General features: G+C 49.7%; 1 protein-coding gene across 7 annotated transcripts in view; it reads right to left on the bottom strand.

Moving 5' to 3' along the window:
• CKAP5 (cytoskeleton associated protein 5) overlaps positions 1–24218 on the bottom strand; it is a 1152983-nt gene that overhangs the window by 1069836 nt on the left and 58929 nt on the right. For all 7 annotated transcript variants that reach the window (XM_085646654.1, XM_085646649.1, XM_085646653.1 and 4 more), the window contains exons 2-3: positions 23391–23482; positions 21845–22035 (exon numbers count right to left, since the gene is read on the bottom strand). In XM_085646654.1, coding sequence (XP_085502780.1) covers positions 21845–22035; positions 23391–23447 — 248 coding nt within the window. In that variant the 5' untranslated portion in view covers positions 23448–23482. The remainder of the gene's footprint in view (positions 1–21844; positions 22036–23390; positions 23483–24218) is intronic.

The raw sequence follows: 24218 nt of genomic DNA, 5'->3' as shown, positions 1-24218 counted from the left end.
AAAGGCAACGAAAAGTTGTTTTGTTTTCCTAAAGTCCTTAGTTCTGTCTATATAGTACATGAGGGCCCTCTTTACATCTAGTGTATGGAGCATTCTCTCTGCGACATTCTGTGGATTTTGAAAGAAAACAGGCAGTTCAATAGTTTGATTCATGTGGAACTACGATATCACTTTGGGCATGAATTTGGGGTTGGTACGTAGTACAACCCTGTTTGCGTGAACCTGTATGAATGGCTCTTGGATGGTTAGTGCCTGGAGTTCACTAACTCTTCTTAACGAAGTCATTGCCACTAAGAAAGCTACTTTCCAGGTGAGGAATTGAATCTCACATGAATGGAGAGGTTCAAAGGGTGGACCCATTAATCTGGTGAGGACCAAATTGAGGTTCCACACCGGTGCCGGTGGGTGTCTTGGGGGAATTACTCGTTTAAGTCCCTCCAAGAAGGCTTTGATGGCAGGAACTCTGAATAAAGAGGTGCTGCCTGTTTTGGAGATAGGCTGCTATCGCGGTTAAATGGATACGTATTGAGTTGTATGCCAGATTGCATCGGTATAGGTGTAGGAGGTAACAGATGATGTTTTGAATGGATGCGTCCAGCGGGTTAATGTCATTGTTGTTGCAGTAAATGACAAACCTCTTCCATTTAGCCGCATAGCAAGCTCTGGTGGTGGGCCTCCTGGCCTCCTTGATGATGTCCATACAGTCAGGTGGCAGGTTTAGGTAGCCAAACTCTAAGACTTCAGGAGCCAGATTGCCAGGTTCAGCTGTTGCGGATCTGGGTGCTGAATCTCGCCATGGTTCTGCGTTAAAGTGCGGGTTTGATCCGCAGCCTTTGATGCGGCACCACGGAAAGTGCTAGAAAGGTGGTGTACCATGGTTGGCGCGCCCATGTGGGAGCAACTAGGATGAGTGTCAGTGAGTGTTGTCGCAGTTTGCGTGCCACTAGAGGTATTAATGGCGCTGGGGGAAAAGCGTACGCAAATCTGCCGAACCAGTTCATCCATATCGCATTGCCCTGTGACTGGATGTGGGAACCTGGAGGCAAAGCTTTGGCATTTTGCGTTTGTTTGTGGCGAATAGGTCGATCTCTGGATGACCCCACTGTTGGAAGTACGGTTGGAGAACTGACGGATGTAGCTCCCACTCGTGCACCTGGTGGCTGTGTCTGCTGAGCAGATCCACCATCTGGTTGTCTTTGCCGGGGAGGTGTTCCGCCATGAGGAATATGTTCCTCTGAATGGCCCACTTCCACATGCTCTGAGCCAGATGAGACAACTGTGGAGAGTGTGTTCCTCCCTGCTTCTGTATGTAGTACATGGCAGTCATGTTGTCCGTCCGGATCAACACGACTTTGTTGCACAAGTGTACTTTGAATGCTTTCATGGCTAGGAAGATTGCCACCAGTTCCAGAACGTTGATGTGCATCTTCTTTTGTTGCGTTGTCCATAGTCCCTGCACTGTGTAAGTGAGTACATGAGCTCCCCAACCCTGGAGAGAGGCGTCCGCTGTCAGTATTATTTGTGGAACAGGCTCTTGGAACGGTCGGCCCTTGCAAAGGTTTTGTGGATTCCACCAATGCAGAGAGTTGTATGCCCGACCGCTCACCAATACTAGGTCTTTGAATTGCCCGTGAGCCTGATTCCATGGACGTGCTAAGCACTCCTGAAGCGGGCGCATATGTAGTCTCGCGTGCGGGACTATGAAAATGCAGGAGGCCATCATGCCTATCAATTGCATGAACACTCGCGCAGGAAGGGAGTGTTGAGGTTTGAACTTTGAGATCAGCAGTTCCATGCTGTTGATCCTCACTAAATTTGGCCGAGCTGTGGCTGCCAGAGTGTTTATGGTTGCGCCCAGGTACTGTTGTACGTGCGCGGGTTGGCGATGTGATTTTGGGTAGTTTAGTGAGAATCCCAGACTGTGAAGAAGGTGAATGGTGAGGGACATGTGGCTGGCACATTGCTGGGCTGACTTTGCCTGAACAAGCCAGTCGTCTAGGTAAGGGAAGACGTGAATGTGTTGTCTTCGTAGATGTGCCGCCACTGTTGCTAGGCACTTGGTAAAGACCCTGGGTGCTGTTACTCCGAACGGGAGAACTTTGAACTGATAGTGATGCCCCTGAATAGTGAACCTGAGATATTTCCTGTGTGAAGGGTGTATGGGTATGTGGGTATGTGGGTATGTGGAAATACGCATCTTTTAGGTCCAGTGTGGCTAGGAAGTCTCCCTGACTGAGTAGCGGGAGAACCTGCTGTAGGGTGAGCATATGGAAATGCTCTGAGAGAATGTATTGGTTGAGGGGTCTCGGGTCTAGTATAGGTCTGAGCGACCCGTCCTTTTTTGGGATTAAGTACAGAGAGTACACCCCTGTCCCCTGCTGGTTGACGGGCAAGACCTCTATTGCACTTTTTTGCAGCATACTTAGCACTTCCTGCTGCAATAACGCCAAGTGCTCTACGGACATAAGACGGTGCTTTAGCGGTATGTGGGGTGGAGTAGACATTAATTCGAGACAGTAACCGTGCTGGATAATGTCCCTGACCCACATGTCTGTGGTGATGGTTTTCCACGCTGACAGGAACCGTTGGAGTCTCCCCCCCGACAGGTGTTATGTGGTCGGGGGGCAGGGAGAGGGCGTCACTGTTTGTTTTTGGGGGAGGACCTGGTGTTGCCGTAACCACGTCCTCTGCCCTTGGTGCTGGAGCCACGATATCCACCTCTGTTGGGTTTATCGTAGGTACTTTGTGTGCCTCCTTTAGTGTACTGCTGCTGTGACCCCTGACCTCTAGCTGCTCCTCTATTCCCGGGGCGACGAAAGGAGCCACTACGAAACTGCTGCGTCTGCAGAGCCCCCATTGATTTCGCAGTGTCAGTGTCTTTTTTAATTTTGAGGGTAGTGTCAACTTCAGGGCCAAATAAATAGTCTGGGTTGACCGATTGATTTAGGATATTGTTCTGAAGCTCCGGCTTGAAGCCTGAGATTCTTAACCATGCATGCCGTCTCAACAGGACGCTTGTGTTGATTGCCCTCGCCGCTGTGTCAGCTGCATCCAGTGCGCACTTGATGGATGCATTGGTAAGGAGTTGTCCTTCTCTAATGAGGAGCTCCGCTGCCTCTTTATATTCATTTGGCAAATGTTGGAGTAGTGCCTCTAGTGTGTCGTAGTGGGACCTATCATAACGGGCCAGGAGTGCCTGTGTGTTGGCAATGCGCCAGATGTTCGCTGCTTGCGCTGCAATCCGTTTGCCTGATGTCTCCAGCACTTTGGACTCCTTGTCTGGGGGAGGAGCATCACCTGTTTGCGAATGGGCTCTCTTGCGAGCATTAGCAACCACCATGGAGTCCAAAGGTAACTGACCCCTAATGTACATAGGGTCTCCGGGTGCAGACTTGTATTTTTTTTTCAATCCTGGGGTTTAGCACCCGTGCCCTGGTTGTTTCTTTAAAAATGTCCTTTGCAGGTTTGAGAACTCCTTTTAACATGGGCAGAGTCTTGACAGTTCTTTCGGAAGAGGCGAAAGTGTCCCCAAGAAGTCGTCTTCGATAGTGTCAGAATGGAGTTCTACTCCATGATTGGCAGCAGCCCGTTCTATGAGGGCATTAAAGGCAGCAGTGTCCTCTGTGGGAGAGGTCTTTATGTTATAAAGCTGCGTGTCATGGGTATCTGTTGCGGTACCCTGGTCTGTGGGGTCATCCCATGCCTGATCTGGGTCTTGCAGGTGATCATCAGGATCGATATCCCCAGGGTAGGTGGTATCATCCCCTATATAGTCCTCTACTGCGTCTGCCTCTGAAGGCGTAGGAGAAAAGGACGGTGGTTCCTGATGGAAGGGTTGAAAGTGTTCATGAACCACTGGCTCTGACCCTGCCGGCAATTTGTGTTTGAGAGGGATTCGGTTTCGATGGAAATGGTGCGATGGATGGTTTCGGTTTCGCTGAATGGAATCCAGTCGTCTTTGATAATAATGGCTCTTGCGAAATGTTAGAGGCCGGGCCTGAAGGCGGGGCCGAAGAACCGTGAGATTGATCTTGGGTAAGGCCCGAAGGCGATCCCTTGACCAGAGCCTCATGACGTATTTTTTCGGCCTCCGTATCGACGGGTTGGCCTAGCTCCTCGCTGGAGCTATCTTCCTCGGCCCCAAAGGCCTCATCGTAGTCTCCTACCTCTTCGACGACTTCTTCTCTCTGAAAGATTACCTCATCTTCGTCTTCCGATCGGGAATCGTGTTCGGAAGCGGGTTTGGATTCTGCATCTTCCAGGCTCTCGCCGTCCTCGGTGCTAAAGATGGTGCTAAAGATGTTGGCCGGGGCAGGCGCCGATTGCTGCGCCTCCAATCTCGCTGCCCGTCGATTCCGGAGAGTCTTCTTCGATCGGAATCGGGCACAGGCCATACATTTCGACTCATCGTGATCCGGTGAGACATTTTTTGCATACGTGGTGGACGTCGATGTGTGGGTATTTCGCGTGGCATAAAGGACACCGTTTGAATTGAGTCCTCGATTCCATCGTCGATCGAAGTTTGATGTTTGGACCAAGCGGATCCGAAAAGCTGGAAGAAGGTGCTAAAGCACTAAAGAAACTAGTCGATACCGAACGGGAACAGTACCGACGAGAACTAAAGGCCTTTTGGCCGTAAACTGAATTTTACTAACTTGAGCTAAGATAAGCACATCCGAACCCAATGGCGGAAAAAAACAATCTAAGGATGGAGAGGATGCCCATGCGCACTGTGGTCCAGGGTAGGAGTCACCTATCTCGTGATACTTCGAAGACTCTTCCAGGACAACAATGTGCAATCATCCGGACCCAACACTAGGCAGCGATCTATGCACAAATATGAATTCAGCAGCCCACGAACACAACATCCTTACTTTGACGTCGAGGCGACAGCGATCTCGATGTCCTACTTTTCGAAAACCGGCGCCGAGAGCTATGCTTTCTTTTCTTGTGATGCTTCTTCGACTTCGAAGAGTGTGAAGTCGACGACTCCGGCTTGATTTCTCCTTTCTGCCTCTTTCCTTCTTCGCCTTGGCCATGAAGAGTTTCGCCTCTCTCTCCTTCAAGGCCTTGGGATTCATTCTTCTGCAACTGGAACAGTCCTCCACGTCGTGGTCTGAAGAAAGGCACCACAAACAATCCTCATGGGGGTCAGTCATGGACATGTGGCCCCCACATTCCCTACAAGGTTTGAAACCAGACTTCCTCAAAGACATGGTGAATCCAGAAACAATAACCACTACAAGACTACAAAGTAGCAGGAGATTGCTAGAAAACAGTTACGCGTCGATGGCGCGGAAAAAGGGGTACCGACGTCATCACGCAGACGTGGCTCTCTTATGGCTCCGGTGACGTCATACGGAGTCGCGAGCGTAGCCGAGGTATTACGACGTCCACGTCGGCGCAGAGAGCTGGGGAAAAAAAGTTACGTGGAATGCTGGCACAGGGGATATTCACAAGGTGAGGAATCACAAGGTGAGGAATCCACTGGCAGATGTATCCATCAGAAGAAAGTGGTCACAAAACCTCCCCAGGGGAAAGGTGGTGAGAATCCAAGATAAAAAGTGAGTCTTCCAAAGGGCCCCAAAAACCTGCACAGGGGGTGGGTCCCAAACTACTCCCTACATTCACAGCCCTATAAGGGGACAAACTATGATTCTTCAAAGGCCTGTTGTAACAACTGTAAGAAGTTGGGACACAACTATAGACAAATCTTGCCCTGACAAGGCCCCTAGTTCAAGTTTACTGGCCTGAAACAGGCAGTGGTCTCTCCAAAGCTACCAGCTGCATGTCCGCTTGGAAATGGCCTTGGGGTTGAACTAAAAACCCATGCAGCAATGCTGGATATCCCTGAATTGGTATGTATAAAACCAAGAGCACAGAGCAAAAGGCAGGGTGAAAAAGTGTTGGAGCCAGAAAGAATGGCCCAACCTACCAAGAGAAAAGGTAAGAAGACTGGGGAACAAGCTTCTGTTCAGCAACAAAATCAGGACACCTCCCCTCAGGGAGAGGACTTGGACACTCTAGAGGGAACTGAGCCCATGGAAGCGGACCCTTACCAGGTTGAACTCTTGGGCCCAGGGGGACCCACAAGGGAAGAGCTGTGCCAGGGTCAGCATGACTGTCCCACTCTTGAAAGCCTGAGGCAGGAAATGGTTTCAGAAGCAAAGGGAGAGGTCAGTGGTACCAACGGTTTATTGGGAAGGGGGATTACTGTACTTACTCTACACTGAGGCAAGAAACCCTCAATCCTGGAGCCACCAGGAGAGTGGTAGTGCCACAGACTTCGAGGGAGTCCCTCCTAACTTTAGCCCATGACATCACCCTAGCTGGACATCTGGACCAAACCAAAACTTGGGAAAGGCTAGTTAGCCACTTTAACTGGCCCCTGATGCACCAAAGTGTGAAGGCGTTTGTCAGCTCCTGCGTTACCCGTCAAGCCAGTGGAAAGACAGGTGGCCACCCAAAGGCCCCCCTCATACCACTGCCTGTGGTGGGGTTCCCTTTAAAAGGGTAGGTGTGGACATAGTGGGTCCACTTGAACCTCCCACAGCCTCAGGGAACAAATTCATTCTAGTGGTAGTGGATCATGCTACTAAGTACCCTGAAGCAATTCCACTTATGACTACTACAGCTCCTGCAGTAGCCAAGGCCCTCATTGGTGCCTTCAACAGGCTAGGGTTTCCTAAGGAGGTGGTTTCAGACAGAGGTTCTAACTTCATGTCTGCTTACCTAAAACACATGTGGAAGGAGTATGGAGTGCAGTACAAGTGAAACCCCGAAACCGGTCCTAGGATGCTTGATTCCGGTCCAGGTAAGACATGGCTTGGCAGTTCGGGCTGGACAGTTCCCATGAGGCACAGGGTCAAGACTGATTTGCATATGGCCATGTCTGAACTGGGGTGGCGTGGTGAGCAAAACAACAATGGATTAAACCCAGATCTGTGACTGGGGTGAATGTTTTGCCGATGTGCAACATTCCGTCCATCATCTTGTGTGTTTTGCAAGTTTACTACACCATATCACCCACAAACAAATGGCCTCGTTAAGAGATTCAAAAAGCCATTGAAAGGCATGATCATGGGACTCCCTGAAAAGCTCAAGAGGAGATGGGATATCCTTTTGCCATGCCTGCTTTTCGCTTACAGAGAAGTGCCACAGAAGGGAGTAGGGTTTTCCCCCTTTGAACTTCTATTTCGTCATCCTGTGAGGGGACCACTGTCTTGTCAAAGAGGGTTAGGAGAGGCCTCTCCAAGAACCCAAGCAAGATATTGTGGACTATGTGCGTGGCCTAAGGTCCAGAATGGCTGAGTACATGGAAAAGGCATCCAAGAATCTTGAGGCCAGCCAGGAGCTTCAGAAACACTGGTATGAACAAAAAGCAGCACTGGTTGAATTTCAACCTGGGCAACAGGTGTGGCTTTTGGAGCCAGTGGCACCAAGGGCACTCCAAGATAGATGGAGTGGTCTTACCCAATCCTAGAGAAAAAGAGTGAGGTCACCTACTTAGTTGACCTGGGCACAAGCAGGACACCCAAAAGGGTTATCCATGTGAACCGCGTCAAGCTCTACAATGACAGGGCTGATAACACCATGCTGATGATGACTGATGAGGAACAGGAAGCAGAGAGTGAACCTCTCCCTGATCTCCTCTCCTACAGCCCACAAGATGGGTCAGTGGATGGTGTAGTCTTTTCAGACACCCTCTCTGCCCAACAGCAGACTGACTGCAAGCAAGTCTTGCATAAGTATGCTAAGCTCTTTTCCCTGACCCCTGGTCTGACAAACTGGTGTACCCATGACAGTGCACATGTCAAAAACAAGATCTATCTACAGTCAGACCAAGACAAGGAATGCAAAGCTGAAGTCAGCAAAATGCTGGAGTTCGGGGTTATTGAACCCTCTGAGAGCCCCTGGGCCAGCCCAGTGGTTCAGGTCCCCAAACCTCATCCACAGGGTGAAAAGAGAAATGAGGTTCTGTGTGGACTATAGAGTACTCAACTCTGTCACCAAGACAGATGCTCACTCTACCCGCGAGCAGATAAGTTGATAGACAAGTTAGGGGCAGCCAAATTTCTAAGTACCTTTGACTTAACTGCAGGGTACTGGTAGATTGGCATAGTGTAGGAAAGTGGCTCTGTATATACTGTTCCCAAATAGGTACAGTGTGTACAGAGTCCACAGCTCCCAGAGGTTTGGCAGAGGCGAAAGTTAGATATAACCTTACTCTCTAAAGTTGTAGCTTGGTCGAGCAGTAAGGCAGTATCAGAGGACAGTGTAATGCATTTGTTGTACACACTCAGTCAGCAAATGGTCTCACACACTCAAGAACTGAACTCTAGGCCAATGGCTTGTATAAAAAATATATGGTTGTTTTATTTTAGAACAAACAATAGGTATCAAAATATACTTTCTAAGATTGAGATGCTTTAGTTAAATACTTTGCAAGAGGCAATGACTTGGAATGCAATAGTTACAGTTTGTTGCAATAGGCAACAATTTCAAACAATAATACATTGAGCTCAATGGGAATTTTAAGTTATATGCAATTTATTACTTTCAGGATTACTTTTCTAACTCCAGGACTGGTTCCTAGATTAAGTCCTGGGACAGTTCTTGGAAACTAGTAAATACGTTTTAGTAACTTTTGTGATTGTTAACCAATATTTTGCTATTTTAAAAGTTGACACTTAAAAACTTTTTCTAATCAAATTACCAATGAATTTAAGTTATACAGGTGATTAACGTTTATAAGTTTGGAAAATCGACAGAAGAAATTTCACAGAAAAAAATGTATATGGTTTCCTATGGGAGAACATTGAGTTAGTGGTAAGTATGGTCGTAAGTACTTTTCATGGTCAGTGCTGGGCACCAAGCTCCAGCACTGGGATCTCTTCTAATGGCAGGTGAGTATTTCCGTTTGTTACTCAGTTGATTTTAGGTGAATATTTTAAAGTTTAGAAACTCCACACTTAAAGAAATTTCAAGAGCAACCAGTCAATGTTACCCTATGGAAGAAAAGTGAGTTATCTGCTTTTGGGTAAGTACTCGACTGGCAGAGTTAAGGTTCTGGGCACAGACTCCGGGGTCTCTCAGGGTCAGGTAGGTACAGTTGTTACACCCTCAGCAGCACAGGGGCAATCGGGTGCAGAGTGAGTTAGGCTCAATGTTATCCTATGGGAGGCAGGGGGTCCATGGTTGGTGGCTGCTGACTAGCAGGCCACGCGGCTCTGGAAGCTGGGCTCCTGGTCACTAGCTTAGGGCAAATGGGGAAGTAGGTAGGAGCAGAAGTTGCACTGCCAGGGCCACTCGAGCGGCTGGGTGCAGGGTACTTTTGAGCCTTTGGGCGCTCAATGGATTGCAATGGAAAAGCTCAAGGACGAACAAAGGCTGCAAGCGCGGGGACAAAGATTCTTCAGGTGTGACCACCACTTCGAGAAGTAAGTTGGGTAGTTGGACGATAGGTAGGTACCCAGGAGTCGGGCACAGGGGGCAGCAGGGCGCCGGGTGAAGTGGTGCCTTTTGCTGTTGGGAAATCTTACTCTGTTGATCGCGGTAGTGGGGGTGATCCCTGGTTCTGAGGCTGCAGGCGTCAGGAGCATAGAGGTGGGTCCATGGGTGCCGGATTCGGGGTCACAGTCGCCGGGGGGACGTCCTCTGGGTCTTTGTCCACTCCAGCATAGGCCATGCTTGGCGGGTGCAGAGTGTGCAGGGTTCGCGGTTCCTGGCTGATGCCAGGGGTCAGTTACTTGCTTTGAGCAGTGCCACTGCTTGTGGGAGTCCCAGGTGCTCAGTGTCACAAGGTAGACAGGTCCTCCGGGGTTTGTGAGGTTGCTGGCCACAGGAGGTGCTGGGATTTAGCAGGAGCAGGTTCAAGGGTCGACAGGCCTCTTCTTAGCAGCTGCAGGGCAGGTCTTCTTTCTTCTTGCTCTTCTTTGCTGTTTTGGAATCTGGAATCTAAGAAAGGAAGGTTCAGGGTGCCCCTAAATACTAGATACTAGTTTTAGGGGTGTTACAGGTAGGTAAAGGGCAGGTACCATTGGGTCCCTGTCCTGGGGTGGGTACACCCCCTATCCTGCCACTCTCCTGTGGGAGGGGGCAGTGGCCTAGTCCTGATGGGACAGGGCTCCCTATCTTCAAGATGGCAAGTGCCCGGGGATGTGTTTCACCTCGCCTCCCCCACCTGAGGGGTGGGGTTGGCAGATGCTGGCATACCCCCTGTCCTTCCTTTGGGTTTCCGGCCAAGCTTCCCGCCAGAGTGGGGGTTTAAAACCGGTAGAGGCCAGTTGCGAAGTACAGCAAGTGGCCTGGAGAAGCTCACAAAGGCGGCATGCCTTTGAAGCTTCCCCCTGTCCATCCTGGGGGAGGAGACCTAGCACCTCCCCCAGGAGGTGCATTGTTGCAGGCCCAGGAGAGCAGATGGCTCCCTACCCAGGGGTCCAGCAACAGGTCTGCTGTGTGGCAGCCTAGGCAGCCCCTCAGACGTGGATTGTAAGTTAGGTTCAGTGGGAATCTCTAAGATACCCTCGGTCGTGCATTGTACATTGAATCCAGCACTGGCATCAGTGTGGGTTTAATGTGCTGAGAAGTTGGATACCAAACTTCTCGGTCTTCAGTGGAGCCATCATGGTGCTGTGGAGTTAGTGTCTGACGAGCTCCCAGCACTATATACTCTTAAATGGCAGCACTGCACTTAGTGCCCAGAAATGGACCTGGGTACTGTAGGGGCTTAGGGATCATGCTCCTGTGCCCACAACACTGGCATAGGGCACCCAGCTAGAGGGGTGCCCGATGTATGTCACGGCAGTGTAGGTTGTGGGCGTGTCGACTGTTTTGTCCTGTACCCAGACACTCAGCCTGCAAGGGCAGTGTGTTTGTGTTGGGGTACAGGGCCTCTAAGGGTGGCGCAATAAGTGCTGCAGCCCTTAGAGGCCTTCTCTGGTCACAAGGCACTGTGTACCTAGGGTACCATTTACCAGGGGCTGACATGTGGCCAGGTTTTGCCAATTTGAGTTTTTAGGTTTTAGGGAAGGAACATAGGCCCTGGTCACCTGATTGTTAGGAGTCCTGGGCACACTCAGTCAAAGTACATTCGGCAATTCAGCAAAAGTGGGGGCATACCATGCAAGAAAGATGGCACTTTCTCACACATGGCCCCAGGAGCAAAAGAGAAAACAGCATTCTCCACACCTGATTGGCACTATCAGTTCACTTGTTAGACCCGACATCCTTGGCGTGGGTTTTTCCCCTATCTTGTGCCTCCGCTACCTGGATTTTTGATGCTGTGCTGGATTTCGTTTTTGCTGGTTTAGATGCTTTGGACACTCTGCCACTGCTAATCAGTGCCAGAGTGTAAGTGCTCCCTGTGTAAAATATCATTGATTGGATGTACCTGATTGGCACATTTGTATCACCATGAAGTCCCTAGTAAAGTGCACTGTGTGTGCCAGGGCTGGTGATGACAGATGCTACTAGTGGGCCTGCAGCGCTGATTGCGCCACCCACACGAGTAGCCCTAAAATGGTGTCTCAGGCCTGCCACCGCAGGCCTGCCTGCAGTCCCTGGACTGCCATGTCCTCCTGGCCAGTGTCCACACTGGCCGGGCCTAACCCTGCCCTTTTGTACACGTCAGTCATCCCTATGTAAGGCCCAAGGTACCCCCCTGGGCAGGGTGCAGTGTATGTAAAAGGTAGAGTATGTACTAGTGCAGGTAACATGCTCTGGTAGTGAACAGCGGCCATTTTGTGTGTTCACTGCTGCAAGGTTATCTTGCTCCATAGGCTAACATGGGGGAGGCTGGTGCCAATGGCTATCCGCCTATCTTCTCATAGGAACAAGATAAGACATGAGTGTTCGATATCCCTGAGCTCAGCAGTTGGAGAACAGTACTTTTTTTTAGAGAGTAGCTGTCTCTTGTCTGACCCTTCTGTGTGCCTGGGCATGCTTGTGATTGACTGTCTGGTTTGAGAGTGACAGGGGCTGGGGAGCCCCCAGGAGGTTGGATGAGTCACCCTTTGCTGAATGACTGCATTTGCAAGTAGAGTGGAGGGAGGAGATAGCACCTGGGAGTGAATAGGGCTGTGCCTGCCTGCCACACTGCTGGCTCCACCTCCTGCTGGGCGGCTGACGACCCTGCCCCTCACTCTGAAAGGAAAGAAGAAGCCAGGAAAACAAAGTGCTCCAGCAACACCCAGAACTGGATCAGACAGGGCTCAGGACCCACTTGCACAAAGACTTTTAGGGGTATAAGTACAGGACCCCTGACAACAGATTTTTAGATTCTACAATCAAGAGGAACCTCTGCTGAAAGACGGAATGCTAAGGGCTGACCTGTTCTGCTGTGCAACTGAAGCGGAGGAGGAGAAGGGGTCTTGCTGTGTGCTGTGACCCTACCTACTTGACCTAACAAGACTTTGCAGTGTGCTGTGTCTTCAACTCTGAATCTCCAAGGGCCTGAGAAGAGCTGGCCTCCTGTTTTGCAACCCAGGGAGAGAAAGTTTGCCAAGACTTCAACACACTGCTGTGTCACCCCCCCCCCTGGGCTGCTGTGTACTGCAGAGATCGTGGGCTGTGTGTCAAGTGCCTGAAACATCTGCCCCGTGAAGTGCGCTGGCTGCTCTCTGCTTTGCTTGAGAGCGCCGCGCTGATCTTTGCCTGAAACCGGCTGCCGCGTTGAGAAGACAGACGTGCTCATCGGCACGTGCATTGCTGTGGTCAAAAGATTGTGGCGTCCCCAGTGCTAACTGAGCTGCTATGAGGCTTGACGGCGTCTCGATCGACCCGCTGACACTGGGCGCCTTAAAATACCCTGCCCGCAATTCACCGCCGCGGCCCGGGGCCCGAAATTGATCAGTAACTGCTTTTCCCCGCTCCGCAAAGCCGCGGAGAAAGAAGCGAGGAGGCCGCGACCTGATTGGTTGCTGGTGGAGGCTTGGCCGGAGGAGCCGCGCTGCGAGTGGCTGACTCCAGTGACATCGGGCATCGTCACGGGGGCCCGTCGAGGGAGCCGCGACCTGATTGGTCCATCGCTCGAGAGCTGCAGAAACCCTGCACCGAGCAGCCTAAGAGGAGCGCTTCGGTTACACGCGCAGGGGCACCGCTGGAGAAACGGGTTTGTTTAAATACTGAGAGCCTACAAACGTATTCTTTTTTTGAATCATAATTCACACGAGAGACTAGAGACTATCCTTTTTATTTTCCTAACAACCAGAGAAAGCTGAAGAGAACCGGAAACTAATGTGCAATACTATGGTAGTTGATTTTTATTGCTGAAACTAGATAGATATATTTTTAATATACTCACCTGTGTGGTCTGCATTTGTGGTGTACTGGGGAGTCATTGTGGTGGTTACTTGCAAATACTTAACACATTGCCTTGGGGATAAGCCTGTCTGCTCGAGCCAAGCTACCTAGAGGGTGAGCAGGGGTTATCTACAGTGTGTGTCCCTGTACCCTGACTAGAAGCAAGGGTCCCTATTTGGTCTAAGGTACTTACCTCTGCCAACTAGAGACCCCCAGATCTAACATCACTGTTATGCCCTTTGGTTTAAAGAATGTCCCTGCCACCTTCCAGAGGTTGGTGAATCAAGTCCTGGCTGGGTTGGAGTCATTTAGTGCAGCTTATCTCGATGATATTGCTGTCTTTAGTTCCACCTGGTAGGATCACCTGATCCACCTTGGGAAGGTTTTAAAAGCCCTGCAGGCCTACCTATCAAGGCATCCAAATGCCAGACAGGGCAGGGCACTGTGGTGTACTTGAGCCACTGTTGGTGGAGGCCAGGTACAGCCCAAGATCCAGGCCATCCTGGACTGGGCAGCTCCAACCCAGAACCAAGTCAGGCCATTCCTTGGCTTGACTGGGTACTACAGGAGGTTTATGAAGGGATATGGGTCTATTGTGACTCCCCTCAAAGATCTCACTTTCAAGAAAATGCCCAAGAAGGTTAACTGTACAGTTAGTTGCCAAAAGGCTTTTGACACCCTGAAAGAAGCAATATGCTCAGCACCAATTCTAAAAACTCCAGATTAAGCCAAGCAGTTCATAGTGCAGACTGATGCCTCTGAGCTAGGGATAGGAGTGGTCCTATCCCAGACCAATGATGAAGGCCAGGACCAACCTGTTGCTTTTATAAGCAGAAGGCTTCTCCCCAGGGAGCAGCGTTGGAGTGCCATTGAGACGGAGGCCTTTGCGGTGGTTTGGTCCCTGAAGAGGTTGAGGCCATACTTGTTTGGTACTCACTCCCTGGTTCAAACTGACCACAGACCTCTCAGATGGCTAAGACAAAGAGAAAGGAGAAAATCCTAAACTGTTGAGGTGGTCCATCTCCCTACAGGGAATGTACTTTTAAGTGGAACACGCACACCTGGGACTGCCCATGCCAATGCAGATGGACTTTCCAGGTTCTTCCACTTAGACAATGAAGACTCCATAGGGCAAGGTTAGTCTCATCACCTTTCGTTGTTGTGTGAGAAAGTGCCCTCTTTCTTGCACAGTATGCCCCCACTTTTTGCTGATTTGCTTTGACTGAGTGTGCCCAGGGCCTGTGTTCCTTCCCTAAAATTACATTGAAGCCTAAACCCAATTGGCATCTCTGGCCACGTCAGCCCCTGGTAAATGGTACCATAGGTCCCCAGGGCACTGACCAGAGAAGGCCCCTAAGGGCTGCAGGACTTATTGTTCTACACCCATCTACACCCACCTAGCAGGCGGAGTGTCTTGGTGCAGAACAAAACAAAGTAGACATGTTACAGCGTCGGGTGCAGGGGTGCCTTCTGGGGTCAGATCTTCTTACCAGCTCCTGGTCACGGTTAGGGGGGACCTTCTGGATTTAGCTGCAGGCGTCAGTTGGAGGCTTGAGAGAGGTCTTCGGATCGCGGGTCAGGATCTCCGGGGTGACCTCGTGGTGTTTTTCTAATCAAGCGCGAGCCGGGTTTGGCAGGTGCAGAGTGGGCTGGATTTACAGTCTCTGGCTGGTGCCAGAAGCAGCAGTTTGAACAAATCCTGTCTTCACAGGAGAAACAGTCCGGGAAGTGAAGGCAGGCAGGCCCTCAGGGTTTCTGGAGGTTGCTGGCTGCGAGACACTGGGATTTCGCAGGTTCGAGGGGAGACATGTCTGTCATAAGAGTTTGACTTGTTTAGACAATACCAACTCTCCTGCAACTCCGCCAAAACCGAAATAATCTTCTTCGGCCATACTCCTGGGGATGAATGGCGAAATTGGTGGCCTCAGAATCAACTGCCACCTGCTAGCCCAGTCACTACAATTAAAAATTTGTGAGTCATGTTGGACTCCGATCTTTCTATGAAGTCACAGGTGCAATCTGTGGCTGGTATGAGTTTTGGACTGCTAAGAATGCTGAGAAACCTCCTACCAATGCTTCCCTTGTCCCACAGAAAAACAGTAGTCCAAGCCTTGATTATGTCTAGGTTGGACTATGCTAATGCTTTATACCTAGGAATTCCTAACTATTTACTGGGTCGTCTGCAGGTTGTCCAACATGCGGCCGCCAGAGCTACTTTTCTGATAGGACCCAGGACCCATATGACGACTCTTTTAGAAGCATTGCACTGGCTTCCAGTGAAGAACAGGATTATTTTTAAGTCTCTTGTGCTGGCCTTTAAGGCTTTGCACAACAGTGGGGCCCAGTATATTAGGAAAAGAATTATTCCTTACATCCCGCCCAGGACTCGGAGATCTTCAACTCAACACCTGTTACTGATACCTAGGTTTTTCCGGACTAGGAAGGGGTCGGGGGGGGGGGGGGGGGGTGTTCGCTCCTTTCAGGTGGTGGTGGGACAATTATGGAATACTCTTCCTCTCAGACAGGAACAGGAGCTTTTCAATTTTAGACGCCAGCTTAAGAACTAGCTGTTCCAGCAGTAACGGCGGCTTGTGAGGTCCAGCATGTACACCGTCTTTTTTCCAAGGGGGTCTTTCAGCACCGGGACACTCCTCGGAGTAGCCGAGCGCTCTATAAATCCCCCATAACATTAACAGGCCTGTAGGGCTGGGGCCAAGTCAGTGGGCGTAGTCCTCTTGTTAGTTCTGCACGGCTCTTCAGTCCTTATCTTTCTCGTTTGTCTGGATCTGAGGAAGAAAGGTTCAGGGTGCCCCCTAAATATTAGATTTTGGGGTGTTACTTGTAGGTAAAGGCGGGGACCAATGGGTCCCTTCCCTGGAGTGGGTACACCCCCCCATCATGCCACCCTCCAGTGGGAGAGGGGCGGGAGCTTGTCACTGGTTGGCTAGGTCCACCCCCATCCTCAAGATGGCGGGGACTCTAGAATTGTGCTTCACCGTGCCTCCCCCACCTGAGGGATAGATTTGGCAGAGGTAGGTACACCTCTATCCCTCACTTGTTTTTCCCACAGCCTCTCCCACCCAAAGTGGAAGGTAGAACCAGCGGGAACAAGTTGCTCAAAACAGCATATGGTCTGGGGAGGCTCACAAAGACGGCATGCCTTTGAAGCTTCCCCTCGTGAACCCTGCCCAACCTGGGGGAGAAGGCTTGGCACCTCGTCCTGGGATGTGCATAGTTTCAGGCCCCCCCCCCCAGAGCAGCAAGCTTTCGACCCAGGGGTCCAGAAACATGTCTGGTGGTGGCAGCCTAACCAGCCACTCTGTCAGGTCACTAGGAGTTGGTCGAGTTTCAGGGGGCATCTCCAAGATGCCCTCTGTTGTGCATTTTACATTAAATCCCACACTGGCATCAGTGTGGGTTTAATGTGCTGAGAAGTTTGATACCAAACTTCCCAGTCTTCAGTGTAGCCATTATGGTGTTGTAGTTTGTGATGACAAACTCCCAGCACCATATACTCCTAATGGCAGCACTGCACTTGCAGTGCCCAGGAATGGACTCAGGCACTGTAGGGGTATAGGGCTCATGCACCTGTACCCTCACCACTGGCACAGGGAACCCAGCTAGAGGGGTGACTGATGTATACCAGGGCAGTGGTTCATGGGCATGGCACACAGGGATGTGTGACATATCCACTCTTCACTTTGTGCTGCACCAAGACATGCAGCCTGCAAAGGCAGTGTGTGTCAGGGTACAGTGCCTCTGAGAGTGGCACAATAAGTGCTGCAGCCCTTAGAGACCTTCTCTGGTCACAGTGCCCTGGGTACCTGTGGTACCATTTACCAGGGGATGACATGTGGCCCGATATGCCAGTTAGGTTTAGGCTTCAATGCAGTTTTAGGGAAGGAACATAGGCCCTGGGTACCTGATTAGCAGCAGCCCAGCGCACACTCAGTCAAAGAACATCAGCAATTAAGCAAAAAGTGGGGGCATACCATGCAAGAAAGAGGGCACTTTCCCACACAGGGGTGTCTTTAGGTGTTGGGTTTTCTTACCAGTTCCGGTCGCAGTCAGGTGGGGCTTCACAAAAGGGGATGCTGGCATCGATTGAAGATTTGAGGCAGGTCAGAGATCACCAGATCCCAGGTCAGGATCACTGGGGAGATGATCTCGTGGTGCTGGGCCACTCGAACTCTGGCCGTAGGAGTCGGATGCAGACTAGCAGATTTTGCTGGAGACAGAGTGTGGGCGAGCAAATCCAGTGCTCACAGGACAGTCTTGGTTTTGGAAGGCAGGGTAGGTCCTTTGGGTTCTTGAGGGCTGCTGGCAACAATGGGATTTTGCTGGAACAGGTTCAAGGTGGCGACAGGCCAGTAGGGCTGGGGTCAAGTCAGTGGGCATCCTCTTAGTTCAGCACAGCTTCTTCGGTCCTTTACTTCTGGTTGGTTCTGATCTGAGGAGACAAGGTTTGTGGTTGCCCCAAAATACGAGATTTAGTGGTGTTAGATTTGTAAAGGTCAGGACCAATGGGTCCCTTCCTTGGGGTGGGTACACCCCCTATTATGCCACCCTCCAGTGGAAGGGGGGCATATGGCTCACTCTGGTTGGCTGAGTCCCTCCCCCCCCCCCCCCCCCCATCCTCAAGATGGTGGGGACCAAGTTGTTTTTCACCTCGCCTCCTCCACCTGAGGTGTGGGGTTGGCAAAAGTGGGCACATCTCCCTTCCTCACTTGGTTTTCCCGCCGATTCTCCTGCCCAAAGTGGGGCTCAGAACCGGTGGGAGCCAGTTGCTGGAAGCAGCAAATGGCTGGTGTAGCTCAAAAAGGCGGAAAGCCTTTGAACCTTTCCCTTCGTGGACCCTGGCCACCCTAGGGGATGAGGCTTGGCCCCTCGTCCCAGGATGTGCATTGTTTCAGACCCAGAGAGCAGCAGGCTCTCGACACAGGGGTTCAGAAACATGTTTGGTGGTGGCTGCTGGCAAACAGCCACATAGACAGGATGTGAGAAGGTGCCCTTTTTCTGCATGGTTGCCCCCACTTTTTGCCGTATTGCTGATGTGCTTTGACTGTGTGCCCTGGGCTCCTGCTAATCAAGTAACCAGGGCCAATGTTCTTTGCCTAAAACAGCATTGAAGCCTAAACCCAATTGGCATCTCTGGCTACAGGTCAGCCCCTGGTAAATGGTACCACAGGTACCCAGGGCACTGTGACCAGAAAAGGCCTCTAAGGGCTGCAGCACTTTGTGCCATCCTTAGAGGTCCTGTACCCTTACACTCACACTGTCTTTGCAAGCTGCATGTCTTGGTGCAGAACAAAGTTAAGAGTCGACATGGCACCCAAAAACTAAAATAATATTTTTATACAAAAACTGGTCTGAAGTTTAGTCTTTGAGTGTGTGAATTCATTTGCTGACTGAGTGTGTACAACAAATGCTTAACACTGTCCTCTGATACTGCCTTACTGCTCAGCCACACTACCACAAATAGAGAGTGAGGTGCTATCTAACTTTACCTCTGCCTACCTTTGGGGTTCACTGGACTCTGCACACTATATCTCACTTTGGTATAGTATAAACAGAGCCAGCTTCCTATACAGGACACTAGAGCTAGGTAGTTTTTCAGGGGGCATCTCTAAGATGCCCTCTGTGTGCATTTGTCATTAAATCCCACACTGGCATCAGTGTGGGTTTATTGTGCTGAGAAGGTCAATACCAAACTTTCCAGTTTTTAGTCAAGCCTTTATGGTGCTCAAACTCCCAGTACCATATACTCTTAATGGCATTACTGCACTTACAATGTCCAAGAATTGGCTTAGACACTGTAGGGGCACAAGGTACCTGTACGCTCACCACTCGTATAGTGCACCCAGCTAGAGGGGTGGCTGATCTATGCCAGGGCAGAAGGTTGTAGACATGGCACTCCGGGATTTGCGCCATATGGACTCTTCACTTTGTTCTGCACCAAAACACGCAGCGTGCAATGGCAGTGTGTGGGTGTGTGTGTAAAGGTACAGGGCCTCTGAGGGTGGCACAATACGTGCTGCAGCCCTTAGAGGTGTTGCCTAGCCACAGTGCCCTTGGTCCATATGGGGCCATTTACAAGGGACTGACGGCCAAAGAGTGCTAATTGGTTATTTTTATCAATGCAGTTTTAGGTAAAGAACATAGGCTCTGGGTACCTAGTTGTCAGGAACTCAGGGCACATTCAAAGTGCATCAACAGTTTGGCAAACAGTGGGGGCAACCCTATAAAAAGAGAGCACTTTCTTACAGGTGTCAATCAGGTCTCAAGCATCTAGAGGCCAGGGCCACCCATAAAAAAAAACTCGATAAAACATTCATTAGGGAGCAATTGTAAAAACAGGGCCGGGCGTACTAGGGTAAAATTCAAATACCTCAACAATGGCAAAGGAAACCTCTTTCCGGGCCAACTGCAATAACTGCACAGCATAACAAAGTGCATGGTGTCCTGTGGAGACCTAGTGTCAAAGCCGCAAGGCAGCCAACTACCAGGGTAAACCCACCCAACAGGTGGGGCCGTAAAGTGGGAAATTTGATTAAAATGAACCCTGGCCAAGAGAAATCAAATGTGCCCAATGGTAACGTGCACCAGGTGATGTCCCATGCCCTGAACTGTCCTTAACATATAGACCCTCACTAATGGCTTCAAATTTCTACCCCATCACGATTTGAAAAGGGCCCACTCAAAAATCAAGGCCTTAATTTCCTTTATATCACATGGTCTCAGCGCAAGAGGGGTCAAATAGCATCCGCTCTCCCCATGGTCATAAGTGTCGACTTAATGTAGGAAATCTATAGAATTCTGGAAGCTCCATCAAGTGCCAGACAATCTGAGTATCAATCTGTTTAGCTTGCATTTCTGTCTGGTCCAAACTTTTACCCAGCAAAGTAAAGGACTAAGTGCAACTAGGTCAGCAAGGAACCTCCAAGCTCCGCATGTACAGACCAAGCCGGTGTATCTCGAGGGAGCTGTAACAGACGTCTTAGAAAAATGTTTTCTGCTGTTTGGATGAAGTCTGTATAGACATAACCCCAAAGATCTCAAACCTCTCTCCCATAGCAGACCTGTGATACACTCTTGCCCACAGTTTTTAAGCGGGACTTGTGGGTACCAAGAACCCAACCTTTGCGCAAAGGAAGCCAAAGCCCCAGTTGGTTTAATAAGCTCGGCTCTTCTCCAGAAGAGTACGCCAGTTTATCTTGGCATCAGAAAGTCTCCTATAATAATTAAGGGCTGAAACTGTACCAATAGTGTGCTGGCCCAGCTTGAAGGCCTTGGGCCTGCCACCATAACATAAGATTTTTGATATGTTAAGAGCCAGGTCCAGACTGTCCATATAAGCAAATGTATCAATGAGAATTTGCAATCCCCTAGCCTGTTAACATATATGGTGAACACAAATGGAGGAATCCTGCCGCACCACAGTCTGTTGAGAAAGGGCATAGTGGTGCCATAAGCGGGCGAGAAGCATACTGAGCCTGAGGTATTCATATGTAGATCTTCCAACAGCAACACTATATTGGGTTCCACTCCTAATTCTATCAACAAGCCACAGTTTAGCTCAGTTAACCCTATCGAAAGCGGACGCAAGGTCCATGAAAGGCAAATGTAAGCTCTCTGGTCGGGCAATAGTATACTTATCGATAAGTAAAGGTTCAAACATTGGTCAGACGTTGACTGCACTGGCATAAAACCGTACTGGACGTCTATCAGAATGGTATTAACGTTGAACCAATCCATCAACCGGTTAAGTATGACCCCTCCCAAGGATCTTTACTACTGTGTCAAAGAGATAGGGTGATCGTACCAGTGTTCAAAAAGGGGTACATGGATAACCCACAGTGCCATCACCATTTAGTACCGGTGTCAGAAGAGGGCCCCATAACCATGTCCAGGCACAGCAGGTCAGGGGAATTCCATCGAAATTCCACCGGTCCTGGGGGCTTTCTTGTAAAGGTATTCATACCTACAATAACCTCTTCCACTGTAAAAACTATGGGCGCAAGCCCCATAACTATATCTCCCACCCTTTCCTCCTCTGTTATCATACCAAACTTGTAGACCTCTGTGAATTGGTCCACCTACTGTCAAGGTATATGGGTGCAGATTGTTGACCCTGAACCATCTGAAAGGAGGCAAGTTCATTCATTTAATTGCACCAGTATGTCTTCTTTCAGGAACCACGGTAGGAACATATGGAAGAAAGGCCATTTAAGAATAACGAACACTCCAATAATGAAGAAATACTAAATGAAGTAACTTACCCTTAAACTAGCGGTACGCTTTGAGAGCCTCCTTCACATCAGAGAGTAACTCCACTGTCTTGGTGGCAAAATGAGATCCAGAAAAATACACCTAGCCATAGAGGAAACCTACAAGGGCAGAGCAGCACAGCCCTACCATCCTACCCCCTTTTAAGGCTGTGCTCTCCCTCAAGCACACATCTAGGACACCAAGAATTCTATATCCCAGCACCAGGAAGGAACTAGAAGATTTACACATACTTTCAATCACCAGGGATACTCACTTTCCGGCAATGTGTGCATTCTCCACGAAGAGGAGGGCTGCTTCTAGGCCCTTCAGCTGAGCCACTGCATTGGAGTCCGTCACAAACTTCTTTATCAGACTCAGGTACTTTGACCATTCTGGACTCTTCTCGTCTATTTTCTGGAAAAGCTTCACCGCCTCTTCGTATCCATTCAAGCGTGCTTTCCACAACTGAGAAACATAAAATGTCATGAATTACAAGAACCACACTGCTTGCAATCAGGAAATCGACTTCAACTGATATTACAGTTGCTGGCAGCAGTTTAGTACACCTGCACCCCAGTGATTTCTGTGGGTGAATAGAGGCGCAACAGCATACCAGGCTTGATGTTGCCACAGGAAGCGCAAAGTACTACATCTTGCTTGGTTTCAGGGAATGAGGAGATAGCAGGGTCCGGTTCGAAATGACAGTCAAACAGCATAAAACATCCCGTTTCAGAGAGGTCCCCATGACAAAACATTGTCCTTTAGAGTTCTAGGAAACCAAACTCTTTCAAGCGGTATCAATACAAGGTTGCAACGAAGTACCATTTCCAACACATGGAAAAAAATTAGTTCATGGAGGACCTGCAATGGGTGTTCCGCATAAGACTTGTCTTGGTGACATTGTCGACAGTGTGGTGGCCTCAAAAATGTCAAAATAAGCAGAGCCCCCAGGTCTGGAAAAAGGGATGTGAAATTTAAAGGTAAAAGTGAGCAGCTGTTCTGTGCTGTGCACTAGTTTAACGTGTTACGCAAACAAATGAGGGACGGAATGCTGAATAAATCATACATTCACCACCCCCCTCGCCCCTCCCTCCCCCAATCGAGAGATCTGGGTTAAATCCATCATTCTTTTGCTCACCATGCCACCCCAGTTTAGACCCAGCCATATGCAAATCAGTCTTGACCCTGTGCCTCATGGGAACAGTCCAGACCGAACTGCCAAGCCAGGTCCTCCCTGGACCGGAAACAAGCTTCCTAAGACCGGTTTCTGGCATTTCAGCCTTCTTCAGCCAGGCTTGCTTGAATCCAGTGGCAAAGTGAGCAAGGGACTCACGTCTGAGCATACCCTGCCAACTTATGGCGAACAAAGCAAAACCAAAGGAAATGATGGACGGAGTGTTGAACATTGCAAGCACTCACCCCCAGTCAACTGATCTGGGTTTAATCCATCACCGTTCTTTAGCCCACTCTGCCACCCCAGTTCAGACATGGCCATATGCAAATCAGTCTGACCCTGTGCCTCGTGGGAACAGTCCAGACCGAACTGCCAAGCCAGGTCCTCCCTGGACCGGAAACAAGCATCCCTTTTGACGTCAGACAGATATTGTATTCTTCAAATGCAAGTGTGAAGCATGAACCAGTGAAGCAGGGGCCAATAACTCTTCCCACATACTAAAGAATTTCCAAAGACCCAGGATGACTACCCCGCGCTTAGAAAAGCTTTCAAGAGGACCACAAGCACAGGAGTAAACAGAACTTGGTAACAGGAAACCAACACCAAAAACTCAATGAAACTGCCACTGCAGGAGGATTTCACTGACCTTGTGCTCACATTTCTGGTCAATGGGGAGCTTTATCCATTCACTGTCATCCGCCATCGTGAATAGTGGTGTCTTCTACAGTTATGCAAAATCTAAAAATGGTAAAATGTTTTATTAAATACCAAAAGGTTCACAAGTACAAATATCAAGCACACTTGCATTCGGAGTGCGACTTTCACCGCATCGGAGAAGAAACGTTTCATAAAGCAGGCAAATGTATCTTTTTTTGGAGTTTTATGCAGCGCTAGCTCGACCAAAAGTTATCAGAGTGCTTTACACAAGCACCGGTTACGTTAGACACATGCTTGTTGTTAGGCACGGGGAGATCAAGTGATTTGCCCAGAATCAGAGGATGTTGCGCGCGCCTGCCGCGACTAACCCGGTTCCCCAGCTTCGAGGTCGACCGATCTAGCCGTTAGGCCTCATCCTGAGTGATTCTTCTCATCTCTGTTCTAATAGAAAAACGAAGGTCTGTGTGGTGAAAGTAATCGCAACGTGGCCAGGAAACGTTTAAGTTCCTAAGAGCCAGGAGTGCTGCCAACAATCCTTTGGAAGATGCAAAACATGAGCCAAAGGACAGCAGACCGAGACTTCAGACTGGCACCAACCTGAGCCCCAGTCACTTAACATGTGGCATAAGAGCAGCAAAGCTTTTCTGGATGTTAAACAAGCTGCAATACCAAGACGAATGTTTCTACAATAATGCTGAAGAGACCGCTCTCAGCTCTGCTCCTTTATGGGAGGATACTGTGGCATCTTACAAAAAAATGTATCTACAGAATTAACACCCCTTCCCCCTGTGTGTGGCTCTGAAGAGTGGAAAGATTA

This window comes from Triturus cristatus, chromosome 3_1 (genome assembly GCF_964204655.1).
Source record: "Triturus cristatus chromosome 3_1, aTriCri1.1, whole genome shotgun sequence".
NCBI classification, from domain to species: Eukaryota; Metazoa; Chordata; class Amphibia; order Caudata; family Salamandridae; genus Triturus; species Triturus cristatus.
The sequence above is the reverse complement of the archived record's forward strand: the minus strand, read 5'-3'. Positions and strand labels throughout refer to the sequence as shown.